General features: G+C 35.6%; 1 protein-coding gene across 5 annotated transcripts in view; it reads left to right on the forward strand.

Annotated features, from left to right (window-relative positions):
* Nucleotides 1-17,920, forward strand: part of ATP8B4 (ATPase phospholipid transporting 8B4 (putative)) — a 305,563-nt gene that overhangs the window by 220,886 nt on the left and 66,757 nt on the right. For all 5 annotated transcript variants that reach the window (XM_036844630.1, XM_036844631.1, XM_036844629.1 and 2 more), the window contains 4 exons: nt 3,012-3,220; nt 5,984-6,027; nt 10,635-10,800; nt 15,413-15,601. In XM_036844630.1, the coding sequence (XP_036700525.1) occupies nt 3,012-3,220; nt 5,984-6,027; nt 10,635-10,800; nt 15,413-15,601 (608 nt within the window). The remainder of the gene's footprint in view (nt 1-3,011; nt 3,221-5,983; nt 6,028-10,634; nt 10,801-15,412; nt 15,602-17,920) is intronic.

A 17,920-nucleotide genomic window follows, 5' to 3' on the forward strand; every position in this document is an offset into this window, starting at 1 on the left:
AGCCCTGTTCTTTGAGCGTCCAGGCAGAAAACACTAAGCAGCTTGATTGTACTGACTCTGAGCATTTGTCTCCTTTTCTCTGCTATTATAAAACAAAGAGCTAAATGTTCCATTGTGACTCTCCTAAATGCTCTTTTCCCAAACAAAAAGGATACTCTGCCTCTCTACAGACTATTTTAAGGTCTAAGAATTCAAATTAATTTAGAGTACTTCCACTGACTTGACCTGCAACACAAAAGGATCAAATTCTGTTCTCCATTAATTTTGCTTAGATTTTTAGGGAGATACTTTACTTTTAGATGAATGAAAGCTTCAAGTGATTGATCAGTTACCTGCATAATGCCATTTTTATGGCATTCTTAAGGTCAGGTCTGCATTGACTTTACCAAATGCCTGAATTCTAGTCTTGGTTCTGTGGTTAATTATTTGTGTGACCTTGGGTTAGTCACTTAACCTCTCTAGGTCTTAATGTCCTTCTTGGTGCAATTAGGGAATAGAGGGTCAGATTTCTCATTCAACACTAACTGACTGCCTATGACAGGTAAGGCACTCTGCCTGGTCCATGGTAAGTGCTAATGCTTTCTGAGTGAATGGAATAGGAAGAACAAAGCTGAATTAGAACAGCCAGCAAGGAACTTACAAGGAAGTGGGGTGGGAATGATATGAAGAATAAATCATGATAAGATAAGGTATAAATAAATACATGCAGAATATGACATTCATTTTTATATCTTATGATTCTACAGAGTCATAGTGTGATTTTTTAGTTTGGGTGAAAAAAAGTGTTACCACTTAAATAGTTAGAAAACGAACTGACACCCTACCATTGCTGGGGAGGGAAATATAGATGTCTCATGTACTTATAGAACTAGAAGCATAGGATTTAGTGCCCAGAAAGGACTTGGGTGTCATCTTTTGTCTTTAAGGAGACAAATGTTCAGAGTTAGCATAATCAGGCTGCTGTTAACTTTCTCAATTTACAGATGAGAAAACCAAAGCTTAATTCCCATTAACATCAGAAATAAGCTATGGGTCCCTGCTTTACTATTACTATTTTATACTGTTCTGGATCTTCTTGTTAATGTACTAACACATGCAACTAAAATATTTATGAACAAAATGAGACATGAAACTGAAAAAAATCTCTTAGAAAGGAAGAGCAGAGACAATGTGATTATAAACCTAGAAAATCCGAAAGAATAACTCTGTAAAACTCTTAGTAAGATAATTCAGTGCAATGTTGTGTTTTGTAACATAATCACTTTTTTTAATATTAAGAAAAGCTTTTAGTATTAAAAACACTTTCCTTTAAGCCAAAAGCAACTAAAAAATTTTCCCATCAATAAAAAGATACAATGTCCAGGAACAAATCTATCAAGCTATGGTGTGGACCTTTGTGAAAAACAAAGAGAAGCAAAACAAAACTAAACTCTTTACCAATAGAAGTACTTTTTCAAAATTGAATTCCTGGGGAGATTTATCCTTTTTCTTGAAGTTGTGTTTAAATGTTATAAAATATCCATTCTTTTCAAATAATTAAGAGGTTAATATAACTTTAATAAAAATTCCAAATAAGTTTAATGAGAAAGTTGATACATTGATTCTAAAGTTTATTTGATGAATACATTGATTCTATCGAGAGGAATAAATGAGTGATTACAGGTGAGAATTTTTGAAAAAGAAGAGAATAAAGATTTTCTTACCTCTTTCCAGGTATGCCAAATTTTATAAAGCTACAATAATGAAAATAAGAGGTGCATTAATTAACACATTAAGGAACAAAATTGAAATGCCTAAAACAGATTCTACTGAAGAAATAATTTATATGTGACATGGAAGCATCTCAGTACAGTAGGGGAAAGGATTCAGTGTTCAAATGGTGATGAATAAACTTTGTAAAAATTGAAATTAGCTTCTCTATGCACATCCTTCAGAAAATTCTAATTGCAATAAATAATTAAATGTGGGGAGAATATCAACAAAGAACTAGAAAAAGAGTATAGATATCTGTATATATATAATCTTGCCATAGGGAAGGCCTAAGCAAAGCTCCTTGAAAAGAAACTATAAACAGAAACTATAAACTATTGATAAATTTGATTGATTAAAGAGAGAAAACTTCTTTGTGTCAAAAATAGTGGAAACAAAATTAAAAGATGAATGATAAACTGGGTAACATATTAGCATAATGTATATAGATACATATGCCATATATATATCTACAATTTTTACAAATCAATAAGAAATACACTAATACCTGAATAGGAAAGATGAAATAGGCAGGTAATGCAATTAGATAATTCTGAGAAGAAATATAACTGGCCAATAAAATTTGAAAAAAAAAATTCAACTTACTGATAAGAAAAGAAATGCAGTAAACAGTAATGAGATACCATTTGACTTGGCATAGACTAAAAGATAATTTTCAGTAATCTAATGGTAGAAACTTACATTGTAACCTTTTTGGAAGTTGATTTTGCCTTGTGTACAAAGACTGAAAACGATTATACCCTTGGCTTCAGAAATTCCACTTCTAGAGCTGGAAAATCGTAAATCACCACTAGATCATGAGACAGTGCTCTTTTCAATGGGCAAAGTAATATGACAACACAACCTGTTTTTACTCAATAGCTATTATGGTTTGCTTAGTGCTTCATGGAGATACTCCTTTCTACCTCTTTTGGCAAAGTGAAGCCACATCAAACAACTAAAATGCTATAGGAGAAATCTCTACTGGGCCTGTTTAATGTAAGTAGAGAAGCATGGAACATTCCCTAAGGCTTTATGCAAAGCCAGCTCATTGTTTCAAGGTGCTACAAGGAAATGACTTAGAACATTTTATGAACAGACTCCGCTGAGATGCCTCTGAAGTTCACTAAGACCTGGAGACAGAGCATCCACATTTTCTTCTAAACTCTGAAGACTTTGGCAGACTTCTTGCTTTGGCAAAGCTTTGTATCTTCTGAAATTGATGGAGTATTTCTCGTTTTTTTCCATTTTAATGATGAAAGTGTGGAAGTAATTCGTCTGGGACACAGTTATTTTATAAACTGGGATCGGAAGATGTATTACTCTGGGAAGGCAACACCTGCTCAAGCTCGGACGACCACGCTCAATGAGGAACTAGGCCAGATTGAATATGTTTTCTCTGACAAAACGGGTACCCTCACTGAAAACATCATGACTTTTAAAAAATGTTCCATTAATGGGAGAATCTACGGTAAGGGAAACAGTTCCTTTTTCCTGATATTGTTAACAGTCCTTAAAAAAAATAAGCAGCACTGTTTTATTTTTTAATTAAAAAATCTCTTTTTCTGATGAATATGGGCACCACCAGCATCTAATAACATAGTGCTTGGCACATAATAAACACTTGCTAAATATTTGTTGGATGAATGTTGAATAATTCAGATGATACTTTGGATCTGTTACCATTCATGGGTAGAGACGGGGGTTAGATGTGATACTGTCTGAGGTTCCTTTCAGTGCACCAACTGTGTGATCTGTTCGGTGGTGCCTGATAGACCCGTATCCCAGGGAGGACAAGTTCTTCACAGCCTGATTTATTTCAGTAAAAGCAGTATTTTATACTTGCTTCCTAACAGCTCTGGAATTGATGTTAGTGTCTGTATTCATAAGAATTTACAATTCATTCCTGAGAATTCACACTGTATAGGGCTACTCTGAGTGGTCAAACTGTTTCATCAATATCCAGTTCCTATTTGTATGCTTCTTTTAAGATACCTGCTCTGTTTTGGATTTTCAGGCATTCTAGTTATATGTGACCCTTGTCACCCCGACTTTGGCTAGTTAGCAGACAGTTCCTTCTGTTGAGAGCACGAAAGCTTCCTGGAAGGGTCCTGTCGGGTTCCTCTGGACTCCCAATCTCACTTCACTGGACTCTGAGTGTACAGTTTCTCAATACAGAAATCTCAGGAAATAAAGGAAATCTGAGAAAGAGAGGGAAGACTTTCCTTTGTCTCCTGATGGGAAACTTCACACATTGCCAAATATTTTAAAGTAAGATTTGACCCTGAGCAAAACTAAGAAATACAAGAAGTTGATTTTCATACTCTCCTACCTTTTGACCTCCGTCTGCTATCCCAACCCCATAACCCACGGTCGCCATGGTTTCCTCACCTCTCTTCTGCCCTGCCCCTGTCCTGCCCCACCCTTCTCTGGTAGTGGACCAGATGATTTTCAAGCTGGACTTCCACAAGCCCTCAGTTACATTGTGCATTTCTGATACCACTATTATTAAGGTGATAAAATAGAACGTTTTCTTAAAATTTATTCTTCTGATATTATTTTCAGAGGTTTTCAAAATATACAATCCAAAGAGCAGTTTAAATGAGAAAATTTCTGTTAGGGTATTGGAGATATTTTGAATTTTGTAGACCTTTTGGATTCTTTTGCCATGGCACTTATTGATAATATAATAATTATAATAATATCCCTTCTAGGAAATGACCCTAAAGAAATTATCAGACACGTGGACCAAGATTTATTTGTAGATATGTTTGTCACAGGGTGATTTTTAGAGAAGTCCCTTGCTTTTCACAAAGTATATATCCCAAGATCTTTGCAAATCTCCAAATTTACAAATCCCATGATAGCTTGTAATTTCCCTCATAAAAGGCAGGAAAGTAACTGAAAGATTTAAGTAATCCCTTTAGACCCTTAAATTTATATAGCCATTCTAATTTATAATACATTTACTATTACTAAAGCACTCATAGAATGTTCCAGAATCACTTCCCCCCCCCACCCCATACAGTTGACCTTGTTTATATCATACATCCAGGCCTTGGGAAAATTTGATATTCTACTCTGATTTATCTAAAGCTTCTATTTTCTTTCTCAGAACTATTATTTTCTTAGACTTCTTCAATTTTTCTTCACTTTCATCAGCAGCCTTGTGAAGAGGCTTTCTTTGGGAGGACCATTTTACACAAAGACAGTTTTATTTTGCTTTTAACGTTTATCAGAGTTATAGCATAAAGGGCAATGACTGGCACATAACCGTGGTGAGTTTGGGATTTAAATTCCAGGTGCTGGGCTAGGTTCACTCTCTAGCTCAGGGCCTCTTCCCACACAGCAGCCTCACAGTATTCTAGATTTAGACCTGAGCCCCAGAAAAACAACCAGTAACTCTTTATCAAGTGGCTTTTGGGTCACAGTATTGTGTAGTGAAAAGAGAGAGATTTGAATTAAAAAACCTACTATGCTGACTTTTTAGTTTTAGTTGAATCATGTCACTTTGAATTCTGTTCTTCAGTCCTGTCCTCTATAAAACAGGAATGGAAATCTGTTTTTTTTTGTTTGTTTGTTTTGTTTCATTTTTTTTTTTTTACAGGTTTTCGTTCCTGTTTTTAAAACGCCTGTATTTTCCAATATATTTGTAATAAGCACATATCGGCTTTATACTAAGAATAGTTATTTTTAAATGTTTGGCACATAGGTGGCTATGTTTTCTGACTGCAGAAGGCTCTGACGTGGTTTCATGTTTACTTGCTAATTTGACCTTGCCATTATAGATATTAAAGATGGATCTGGCCCAAACCAAGATAGACAAAGATGTACTCACCAAGCTCTAGCATTGATGAGAATTGGTCTGTCTTGGATATCATTTTGGATTCCCCAACAGTGGGTATAAAGTGAAAAACAAAATTTGTCTCTTGCAAGCATCATAGATAATGGTAACAACAGAATGATAAAATTTACAGAAAAACATGATTGCGATCTTATTTTGTTTTAATGTGTACTGCATTTTAGTTCTATCTTGGGCAAACATGAGTATCTTTCTGTGTTAATCACTGTATCTACCATTACAGTTTGAAAACACTCCTTAAAATGTCTAGGTTTGAGCTCATGATGTCATCTAGTAGTAGTGCTTTAATAAACAAGTGTATTTCTTAAAACTAAGTGACTAAATCTAGTTTCAATTTCATTTATTTTTAATTCTCAACTTTTGTTTTGTCAGGCGAAGTACATGATGTTCTGGGTCAGAAGACAGACATGACTAAGGTGTGGAGGTGATAAAATTCATTCTTACTTTTAATTTCAAATTGTATGTGCTTTTAAGAAATGATGAGTTCCTAACACCTGATTTCCACTATGACCAGATGAGGTACCTAATATGTAACATTAAAAAAATAGATTCATATGGTTCAAAATTCCTTCTCATCCAGGTTTCTCAACCACAGAGTTCCCTGTTTTTTTTTCTCTTTCAGAAATATTTATTATATACAAGCAAATATATTTCTCCATTTTTTACATAGTTGGTAGTGAACTATACATACTGTTCTTAACTTTCGTCCTCAACAATGATCAAGATCTTTCTATATCAGTGAAAAAAAAGTGCTCCCTTATTCTCTTTATGGTGAATAATGGTCTGTTATACCAATGTTCCTTAATTTATGTAAGGAGACAAGAATGGACATTCAGAATATTTTCAATATTTTGCTTGTAAAGAAAATGCAGCAAAAATAACAGTGTATACATTATATCACATGGATCCTATATTCTCTAACAAGTTCCATTTCTAGGGAACTGCTCAATCAAAATATATGTGCATTTATAATTTGATAAATATTGCCAAATTGTCCTCTTTAGAATTTACATCCATTTACCCTGTCACAAGCAATGTACAAGAGTACCTGCTTTCTCCTACCTATACCAACACAATGTTTTATCAAAGTTTTTGATTTTTGACAAGACTATGTAAAAAGTCACTTTGCTGTGCAGCAGAAATTAACCACAACATTGTAAATCAACTCTACTTGAATAAAATTTTAAAAAATTTTGTTCTTTCCTGGTTTAAAAAATATTTATTTATGGCTGCATTGGGTCTTAGTTGCACAACGCAGCATCTTTTGCTGTGTCGCACGGGCTTCTGTCTAGTTGTGGCACGTGGGCTCTCTAGTTGTGGCGCGCGGGCTCCAGAGCACACGGGCTCAGTAGTTGCAGTGCGTGGGCTCTCTGGTTGCAGAGCGTGGGCTCTCTGGTTGCAGAGTGCGGGCTTAGTTGCCCCACAACATGTGGGATCTTAATTCTCCAACCAGGGATCGAAGCCACGTCCCCTGCATTGGAAGGCAGATTCTCAACCACTGGACCACCAGGGAAGTCCCTCTTTCCTTTTTTTATACAAGTATTTATGGTTATTAATTTCCCTCTGAACACTGCTTTAGTTTTAATTACATGGATTTTGGCCTGTAGTGTATTAAAGTATCTTTATTTTTGTTATATCAATTTGAATATCCACATTGAACCATGAGTTTTTAAGGAAGAACTTTAAAATTTCAAAGCGGTTGGGACTCCCTCCCCACCTTTATTGTACTTTTAATAAAAGAATAGATTTGTATATACACTAATATGTATAAAATGGATAACTAATAAGAAACTGCTGTATAAAAAAATATATTAAATAAAATTCAAAAAACAAAAAATTCATCACTACTATAATTACAAGTTATTTTTTCTTGTGATGGGAGTTTTGAAATTCTATTCCCTTAGCAACTGTTAAATATAAAATAAAGTATTATTAACTATAAAAACAAACAAACAAAACAAACAAAGCAAAACAAAACAAAAAGAATAGATTTGTATTATTTCTACTTTTTTGGAATTTATTTGGGTTTTCTTTGTGGCGTAATATGATCAATTATTGTCTGTGTTCCAGGGTCCTTAAAAAGAAAGCTTATGTATTTTCTGTTTTCAACGTATAAAATTAGCTGTATGTCATTTTAGTTCTACCTTATTAATTATATTATTTAGGCCTTCTGTTTCATTATTTATCTTTTATCTATATTATCGTTTGGATTAAAGAGGTTAACTAAAGTGTTCGGATAATTTCTCTCTCTCTCTAGCTCCTATATACCCTGAAGTCTTCATTTTATGAGTATTGATGCTTTGTTGAGGTGCATCGATGTTCACAGTGGTTATATTTTTATTATGAATGTGCTCTTCTTTGACTCATTTAATTCTCCTTGGCCTGGATTCAACCTTATTTAATATTGAGGTCATGTCTCCTGGTTTCTTTTTTATTTTTTATTTTTTTTAATTTTTTATTTATTTTTGGCTGTGTTGGGTCTCCGTTTCTGTGCGAGGGCTTTCTCTAGTTGCGGCAAGCGGGGACCACTCTTCATCGCGGTGCGCGGGCCTCTCATTATCGCGGCCTCTCTTGTTGGGAGCACAGGCTCCAGGTGCACAGGCTCAGTAGTTGTGGCTCACGGGCCTAGTTGCTCCGCGGCATGTGGGATCTTCCCGGACAAGGGCTTGAACCCATGTCCCCTGCATTGGCAGGCAGATTCACAACCACTGTGCCACCAGGGAAGCCCCTCCTGGTTTCTTTTGATTTGCATTTGCCCACCTCTTATTTTCAATATTCCTAAATAACTTTGTTTTAGATGTGTCTCATGTATAGCAGAGGGTTGGATTTTGCTTTGCATCCAATTTTTTAATAAGTGAGTTTGGGCCATCTACATTGGCTCTGTTAAATATTTTAGGTTATACTTTGTGTCTTTATAATTTTTAATAATTCTCCGTATGGACTCTGCTCTGTGTGTGTGCTTCTCTTGTAATATTTAGGAAAGTATTTTATTGTTTCTCTACTGTATACTTTCAAGAGTTTATACAATACTCAATTCTTTTTTCATAAGCAGTGTCTATCAATTTCCTAATATGAAAAATGGTAAAATTATTATATTTATCCTTCTTTCCCTCATATTTTCCTACTACTTGTATTAATGATGCTTCTTAATCTTAAATATACATAGATTTCTCTTAGTTGATTTGAGCTTTTAAATGATATCTTCTGACCTTCAGATACTAAAATGAGGAAATCAGGATCTCCTGCTAATTTTTAGCAGTCTTTTCTACATAGTCAATGTATATAATATATACATTTTATTTTGCCATCCTAATCTATTTCTTTTATATTTAGTTCTTCAGTTAGAGAGATTTGGTGCTTACCACTAACTACTCCCTTTCCCACTGTTTTTCCAGTTATCTCTTATTTGGCTGAAGTATCCTCAAAGAAACAAAGAAACTTTCTTTCTCACAACTATTTCAAGATGGGTTCATGAAAAGTATCTGTTCAGAACTACCTGGTGACTTTATATTTGAATGACAGTTTGACAGGCTGTAATCTCTTTAAGTCATAGTTTCTTCCCTGGGCGGGGTTTAGGGAAGTCTAAAGCCAGTATGTATTTTACTCCTTAGTAGTGAGCTGATCATTTTTTCCCCCCAGTGTGTGGTTGTTTTCAAACTTTATTACATGAACAAAACAATCTGTGATTAGATAAGTCTCCATGATTCTGGGATAAACACAACTAATGGAGTATCTTGTATACTGGTATGTCTTCTCATATACTTGGATATATAAGTATTATATTTAAAATATTATTCTGTGGTCTCCAAGACAAAGTGTATATTAAAAGTATTTTCCCATTAACTGCGCTTGCAAAGACATGATCACAGGTCTAGTGCTTTGAATAATAAACTTTTAAAAGTTAGAAGTACGTTTTGTGCTTTTCAGAAGTCTGTGAATTAACAGAGATCTTATTTAGTATTGAATTATCTTCTACTATTTTGTTCTGTTCTTTAGTGAACCCTATTTCTTTCGTCTTGTTTTTTTTTTTTTAGTCAACAAATTTTTAAGTGGACAGTAAACTATTATTAACAATGAGCACAGTGTACTGCAGATCCCAGAATTTTTTCACCTTGCATGTCTGAAACTCTGTAATTCTCATTGAACTGCAATTCCCCACTTCCCTATTCTTCTAATTCCTGGAAACTACCATTCTACACGCAGTTTCTGTGAATTTTCCTACTTTAGATACCTCATATAAATGGAATCATGCAATATTTGTTCTTTTGTCAGTGGTTTATTTCACTTAGCATAATGCCTTCAAGGTTCATTCATGTCATAGCATAAAGACAGGATTTCTTTTTTTAATGGCTGAATAATATTCCATTGTATATATATAACCACATATTCTTTATTTATCTGTTGATGGACATTTATGTTGTTTCTACCTCTTGGCTATTGTGAATAATGCTGCAATGAACACGTGAGTACAAATATCTCAAGATCCTGATTTTCATTCTGTCATTATATTATGCAGTAACTCTAGTGAGATCAGAGAAAGTACTCTGTAATCAAACACATTAATATTTTTATAACAGAAAATATTAATTCACACTAAGTAGACTTTTAAAAGTCTATAATTAGGCACATACCATTCCAGGTCAGATATTGCTGCCAAAATGAGTTCAAGTCAGGTCAGGTTTTGCCATCAAGTAAGTTTTGAAAAAAACTTTCAGTTTTCAGGGTTTCTTTGTATTTTGGAGTTGAAGTAAACATTTGAGAATCTGTACATCCATTGGATATTTTTCCTCCCCATATGCTTTTGGAAGGTTTACTGCTCTGGTGATGAAGGTTTACATAGCTCTGAAATGAGAAGATAATATTTAACGGTAATGAGGAAACAGAAAGCCATTTTAGTGCCAGGCTTTTGAGGCTGAAAAATCATACAAGCACTAAAAATACTTAGAGGAAGTGTTTTTGAATTTTAAAAGATTGTTGTTGGAATGAAGTCTACAGTTTCATTGTTGTTGTTGTTCTTCTACAGAAAAAAGAGGCTGTGGGTTTCTCAGTCAACCCCCAAGCAGAGAGAACATTTCAATTTTTTGACCACCATCTGATGGAATCCATTAAAATGGGTGATCCCAAAGTGCATGAATTCCTTAGGTTACTTGCACTCTGCCACACCGTAATGTCAGAGGAAAATAGTGCAGGTAAGTACAAAGTGTGTCTGAGTAGTGAGCCTTGTTTTTTAAATCAGTATTGATATTTTTATTAAGAATGTTTGGAATTGGAAGGATTTTCTAATTCAGAATATAGCATTGCATGAGGGGTTTACCTATCACTCACTTTTCTTTGTATTTATTTATATCCTGAATGTCTTCCAAAAGATATGGAGAGACTTAAAGGAAAAGAAAAAGAAAAGAAATAGGAACAACAAAAAGATGAGGGCCTAGATATGCCAGTTAAAGGGGATGAAATATTTTTTATGATTGAGCACCGTATTTGACTGTGAGCTTCCTGGTAGGCAGGACAATCAGAGAAACACTCTTGAGCCACTTAGCTTTCGCTATTAACATGCACATCTAATAGATGCAGATAGCCATCAGGCGTATGCTTAGAATGAATTTTCCCAGTAATGGGACAGATTTACACTGACAGAATACTTGTGTTTAGTCCCCATTATGAACAAGTTCCACACTACCAGGATGGTTGTTCAGAGCTCAGGGTTCACAGAAGAGAACAAAATCAGCTGGGCCGCTTTAATATTGAAGCAATGAGGCAGGTGGACAATGGATGGTGAATTGGCTTCTCGCTCCATTTGGGCCCAGTCTATTCCATTTACAAGTTTTATTTCTTTCTACTATCACCTGTTGGGTGAAAATTACCACTCAAGTAATTTCAACTCAAAAGTGAAATATATATAGTCTGCAGACTGTATATATGTATGTGTGTGATATATATATGTATGTGTGTATATGCATATGTACATTTGAATATATGTTTTCTTTCTCTCTCTATATATTTTTCTTCTTTTTTTCTTTGTTGGGACTGCATTCAAGCCATAGTTTTGTCCTTGATGATGATGGACTAACTCATTCCTCTGATTTTAATTGCTGTGAGGATTCACATAATTATATTTATAACTTAAACTGATATTTATAATAATAATGCCAATAATGATTTATTATATTTTTATCTGAGGATAGCACAGTGCCTTCAAGTAAATTTCTTTTATCTCTGCCTTTGAGTTTATTTCATTTTTAAAGCTCTATTTTATTTTAATAGCTATCTGTTTTTATTTCAATATCATGATATTTTCTTAGATCTCTTTGAGGATATTAATTATTCTTAATTTGAAATCTTCTTTTGTTTCCTCTATTATGTTTCATTTTATGGAATGTTGTTTTTTGAGTTCTGTGTCTAACTTTCATGTCGTTCTCAAACGTTTGATGGTTTGTGGTTGCCTGTTCCTACTTGTGTTTGAGAATCCCTGTTTGCCTCTTGGTGAATGTAGGTTCTGATTACAGTGGCCTGTCTCCCAAGATTGTGGGGGAGAGGCACAATACATAGATCGTCTTCTGGGTTTGGGGTTCCCCTCTCCTGGAATTCATATGATACCTCGGTTTAGCTATCTTACTTTTTCAGATCTAGTGCTAGGAATCTGTGCCAGATCCCTAATTTGAGACAAAGTTATACTTAAGGTCTGGGCTGGAAGAAAATATCAGAGTCATGGAGTTCCTTTCTCTCATTAATTTATTTCTCTTATCCTTGTGGAATTCTAAAGCTACTTCTGGCTGTTTTCAGCTTTGGTCTCCAGCCCCAGCATTCAAATCTTAAAAGTTTCTTTAGGTGGATTGTGTACTTTGTGTAGAAGAACATTTTCAAGGTTTCATCCTGGGGCAAATGTCACTGCAGCCTGCTGTTCGGAGTAAGCTGGCAGGAGGAGGAGCCCAAATGGTCTGGGAGAGCTGAATGGAATTCTTCAAATAATTTTATTCATGGTGCTTCCAAGACCACTTCTGCTTTTCTCATTTGTTGATTCTGATTTGGAGACTCTTTGGGGGTTGCTCTTACCTCTGTATTAATTTTCTTTTTCAAGTGCTTTGAGCTGTGTTTTTCTCCTTTCTTATTTCTTCATTTATCAAATCTGCTTTTTATCTTTCAGACATTTCTCAAATTTCTAGTTTACTGACAATATTCATTCTTCTTTTTTTTTAACATCTTTATTGGAGTATAATTGCTTTACAACGGTGTGTTAGTTTCTACTTTATAACAAAGTGAATCAGCTATACATATACGTATATATATCCCCATATCCACTTCCTCTTGCGTCTCCCTCCCACCCTCCCCATCCCACCCCTCTAGGTGGACACAGAGCACTGAGCTGATCTCCCTGTGCTATGTGGCTGCTTCCCACTAGCTATCTATTTTACATTTGGGAGTGTATATAAGTCCATGCCACTCTCTCACTTTGTCCCAGCTTACCCTTTCCCCTCCCCGTGTCCTCAAGTCCATTCTCTACGTCTGCATCTTTATTCCTGTCCTGCCCCTAGGTTCTTCAGAGCCATTTTTTTTTTTTTTTTAGATTCCATATATATGTGTTAGCATACGGTATTTGTTTTTCTCTTTCTGACTTACTTCACTCTGTATGACAGACTCTAGGTCCATCCATCTCACTACAAATAACTCAATTTTGTTTCTTTTTATGGCTGAGTAATATTCCATTGTATATATGTGCCACATCTTCTTTATCCATTCATCTGTTGATGGACACTTAGGTTGCTTCCATGTCCTGGCTGTTGTAAATAGAGCTGCAATGAACATTGTCGTACATGACTCTTAAAGGAGGCACTGATTTTCAGTTTACCTTTATACTGAGAGAGTATCCTTTCTGGGGGCTCAATTTTAAGAGGTGGTCTCCCATTAGACTTCTTTCCCTGGCCTGTGTCTTTTCTAACCAAAGCCTTGAGAGACTGGAAACCAATGAGCAAGTTCTCTTGGTTTAGAAAATGCCCTGCCTTTATTCCATTTTTTTTTTCAGTCTTTGACCTGAACAATGACTGCTTTCTAGCCAGTCCTGGGTGCATTCAAAAATATTTAAATGTTTTGTCTTTGTGGAATATGTAGCTCTTTGCAACAGGGAAGGTTGATCCTGGCACCTACTCCACAGTGCTGCCAGAAGTGGGAGTTATCATATCATTTCATGGGTAGATCAAGAAATTGCTTTAATTTTTTTTCTCTTTGGAATTTCAAAAATTAATTTATGCCTATTGTAGCAAGTGAAACCATACAATACAAAGATTTATAAAGGCAGAGCTAATAATTTCTTCCCTGAATTTTAATTCCACCTCTACAGGGGTAACCAATGTTAACATTTGGTGTGCATACTTTCACACTTTCTATTTGCTTGTCTATATATGAATATATGTAGATGTGTAGGTGGTTTGTTTTTAACAAAAAGGAATCATAATATATAGATTAATATGCAACTAGTTTTCTGAACAATTTATCTTGTATATTACTATAAATCAGTAAATATGGATCTAGCTCTGCCTACTTTCTCTAATTTATTTTTACATACAAAGGTAGTACAATTTTATATAGAAAGGCTTACTTTATTGATGCTGGTTTTAAAGTGTATTTTTATGTTTTTTTTCCCCCCACTTCATTCTTTTCCTCTCTTCTCCCCTCTCACCCTCACTCCAACACATACACAATACCAGGTACCAATCATTAACATCCTGGTTTGATTCCTTACATTTCAAGGGATTTCTTGCATGCGTTCTCATAAAATGGTCATTAGTAGCAGACTGAAGAGGAATTTGGAATGTCTGCTCTGTCACTCTGGCTGTGTGATTTTGCAAAAATCACATAATATTTTCAGTCATAGTTTTCACCAGTATAAAATGGAAATACAGGCATACCTCATTTTATTGCCTTCATATATACTGTGTTCTCTACAAATTGAAGGTTTGTGGCAACCTTGCATCAAACAAGTCTGTTGGCACCATTTTCCCAACAGCATTTGCTCACCTTGTGTCACTATGTCACATTTTGGTAATTCTTACAATATTTTAAACCTTTTCATTATTATTATATTTGTCATGGTGATCATGGTGATCAGTGATCTTTGATGTTACTATTGCAAAAAGGTTATGACTCACTGAAGGCTCAGATGATGATTAACATTTTCTCACAATAAAGTATTTTTTAATTAAGTATGTACATTCTTATATATAATGCTATTGCACATACAATAGACTACTGTATAATGTTAATGTAACTTTTATATGCACTGAGGAGCCAAAAAATTCATGTGACTCGCTTTATTGTGATATTTGCTTTATTGCAGTCGTCTGGAACCAAATCTGCAATATCTCTGAGGTATGCCTGTAATAATTTTAATAATCCCTACCTCATTGCCATGAGGATTATGTGCGTTAATATATATTAAGTGTTTTAGTATGTGAAACTTTCATGGCACATTTCTAGTCACTGAAAATACAAAGGTGTGGTCTCTGCCTTAAGAAACTTTCAGCATAGTAGGGAGGCAGGCTCAGGAATGAGCCTTTTCCTGTAAGATGACAAGGGCTCCAGTGGTGGTATACATGGTGTCCTGCGGATCCACAGCACAGGCACCTGGTCACCTGGTTGGTGAGTGGAAAAGGTCTGATTTCTAGAGCTGACACTTGGGTTGGGTGTTATAGAATGAGTTGGAATTGGCATTGGTGTTCTATGAATGTTATTATTCTCAGTATTAATACCTTTGTTTCTTTTCCTTTTTTTGTTGTTACTTAATCCACCTGTTTCTTTTCCTTTTAGGAGAGCTGATTTACCAAGTTCAATCACCTGATGAAGGGGCCCTAGTGACTGCTGCAAAAAATTTGGGGTTCATTTTTAAGTCTCGGACCCCAGAGACAATAACAATAGAAGAATTGGGAACACTAGTTACTTATCAATTGCTTGCCTTTTTGGATTTCAACAATTTCAGAAAAAGGATGTCTGTCATAGGTATGGTTGGTGGCTGAGAGTATTTTTGATCTCTTGATAGTACTCTGGTTATATGGAAACTTCTCAAGGATGACTTTACTCTTGGTTATGTGCTGAGAGTTGTGATATTTGTTAACCTTTGAACTTCTGTTATCCTCAACTTAGCCTCAACTCAGTAGTGGTGATTATAACTAACATGTAACAAGGGCTTATGGTGTGTCCAGTACTGGTCTAAGTGCTATACATGAATGAACTGATTTAATTGTCACAACAACCCTACAAAGTAGGTACTATTATTTTTATGCCCATTTTAAAGATAACAGAACTGAAACAGAGAGGTTGAGTAACTTTCCCAAGGTCACATAGCTTGATACAGAATAGCTAGGATTTAAACCTAGGAGGTCTGACTATGAAGGAAGGTCATTCACTACACAGCACTGGCTCAGGAATGCCAGTTATTGTTGATATTGTTGTTTTGTGAAAATCATCATCAGTCTTCTCATTATTATCCATTGACTCTGTTCACTTGCATTGCTGGAGATGATCACCCATTACTGAATTTAGAACCACAATGAATCCATGCTTTCCTAAGTCAGTGCTAACCCTCAGTGCTGCATCAACATCCCTCTCATTCTTATTTTGCTCCTTTTTCCAGTCCTTATAACAGCTGTTCTAAATCTTTGCCCTTTCCTCAAGTCCTCAACCTTGCCATGAATCTCCTTTACTCTTGGAAGCTAAATTCACCTGCTATTTCTCTAAAAAAAGAGGCCCTCAGAGATGCACACTATAACCTTACCCTTTTCCCCATCTTCCTCCTTCATCCCCAAGCTATAACTTTACTCAATCTTTTTCCTGATTCAGAGAAAAATTCCTCTTGCTCCTTTTCAATGCTGAAGATTCTACCTGTTCCCATCCCTTTTCCTTCCCTGCTTGCTCCTTATTCTTCATCACTGGCTCCTTCCTTCAGCCTGCAACTCTGTCATCATCCTGTTTCCTTAAAGATTATTGTTCATGTTCTGACCTCCACTGATTTTGCCACCCCATTTTTCTTCTTTCCATCACAACTTAATTTTTCAAGGTCAGTTTTTGATCCTTACCTTGATTTCTCCTTTCAGCCTATTAGGGTCAGTCTTCTGCTTCCACTGTTAAAAAAGAAATGCCTTCTCAGAAGTTTGCAATCACCTCATAACTGCCCAATGCAATAGCCCTCCCTCTCTCTTTCTTTCTCTCTCTCTCGTTCTTTTCTTTCTTTCTTCTTTCTCTCTCTTCTTTCTTCTATTTTCTCTCTCCCTTTTTTTTTCTTCCCTCATTCATTCTTCGTCAGTTGAGTTCTTTTCTTTCCTTCCTTCTCTCTTTCTCTCTTTCCTTCTTTCTCTGCCTCCCTCTCTCTTTCTTTCTTTCTTTCTCTCCCTCCCTCTCTCCCTCCCTCTCTCCCTTCCTTTCTTTCTCTTTTTTCTTCTTTCTTTCTTTTTTTCTTTTTCTTTCTTTCTTTATTCCTTCCTTCCTTCCTTCCTTCTTTCTTCCTTCCTTCCTTCCTTTCTTCCTTCCTTCCTTCCTTCCTTCCTTCCTTCCTTTCTTTCTTTCTTTCTTTCTTTCTTTCTTTCTTTCTTTCTTTCTTTCTTTCTTTCTTTCCTTCTCTCTCTCTCTCTCCCCCTTCCTTCCTTTTTTCTTTCTGTCTATCTATCTATCTATCTATCTATCTATCTATCTAACATCTATCTTCTACTGTCATCTCTCTATCTTTTTGAACTTAGTGATATTCGGGACTGTTGACCTTCTTCTCTCGACACTCCTCTTTTGGCCTCTGTGAGCTCGCTGGCTCCTGGTTCTCCTCTTGTCCTGTGTTTTTGTTCTCAAGCTCCTTTTCAAGCTGACTATTCTTTGTCCCACTCTTCAGTGTTGGTGTCCTTTTCTCTTCTCACTTCCTGTGCTCTCCTTGGATAATCTTGACCACTCACATGGTGGTAGCTATTGCCTATATTCTGTGTCTTTCCCATATTGTTCTTCAGTTTCAATCTCTCTCTGAGGTCCCCACACACTCTTTCAGCTTTCTCCTGGATTCTGCCACTGGGTTGTACTACAGTTACCTCAAATTTTGTATGTCTAATATAGAACTTTCTTTCTCACAACTATTGCTCTTTATGTAGTTCTTATTAAAATTGTTAACTACCTTTTGCTATATGCCTGTGTGAGTGCACTGAACACTTTACAATGAATTATTTTATTAAATTCTTGCGATAGTGTATTACCCCCAATCAGGAGATGAGGCAATTAGGGCTCAAAGATTTTAAGTATCCTGCCCAAGATTGTCACACAACTTGTTACAAGTCCAGTAAGATG

This window comes from Balaenoptera musculus, chromosome 2, assembly GCF_009873245.2.
Source record: "Balaenoptera musculus isolate JJ_BM4_2016_0621 chromosome 2, mBalMus1.pri.v3, whole genome shotgun sequence".
NCBI lineage: Eukaryota > Metazoa > Chordata > Mammalia > Artiodactyla > Balaenopteridae > Balaenoptera > Balaenoptera musculus.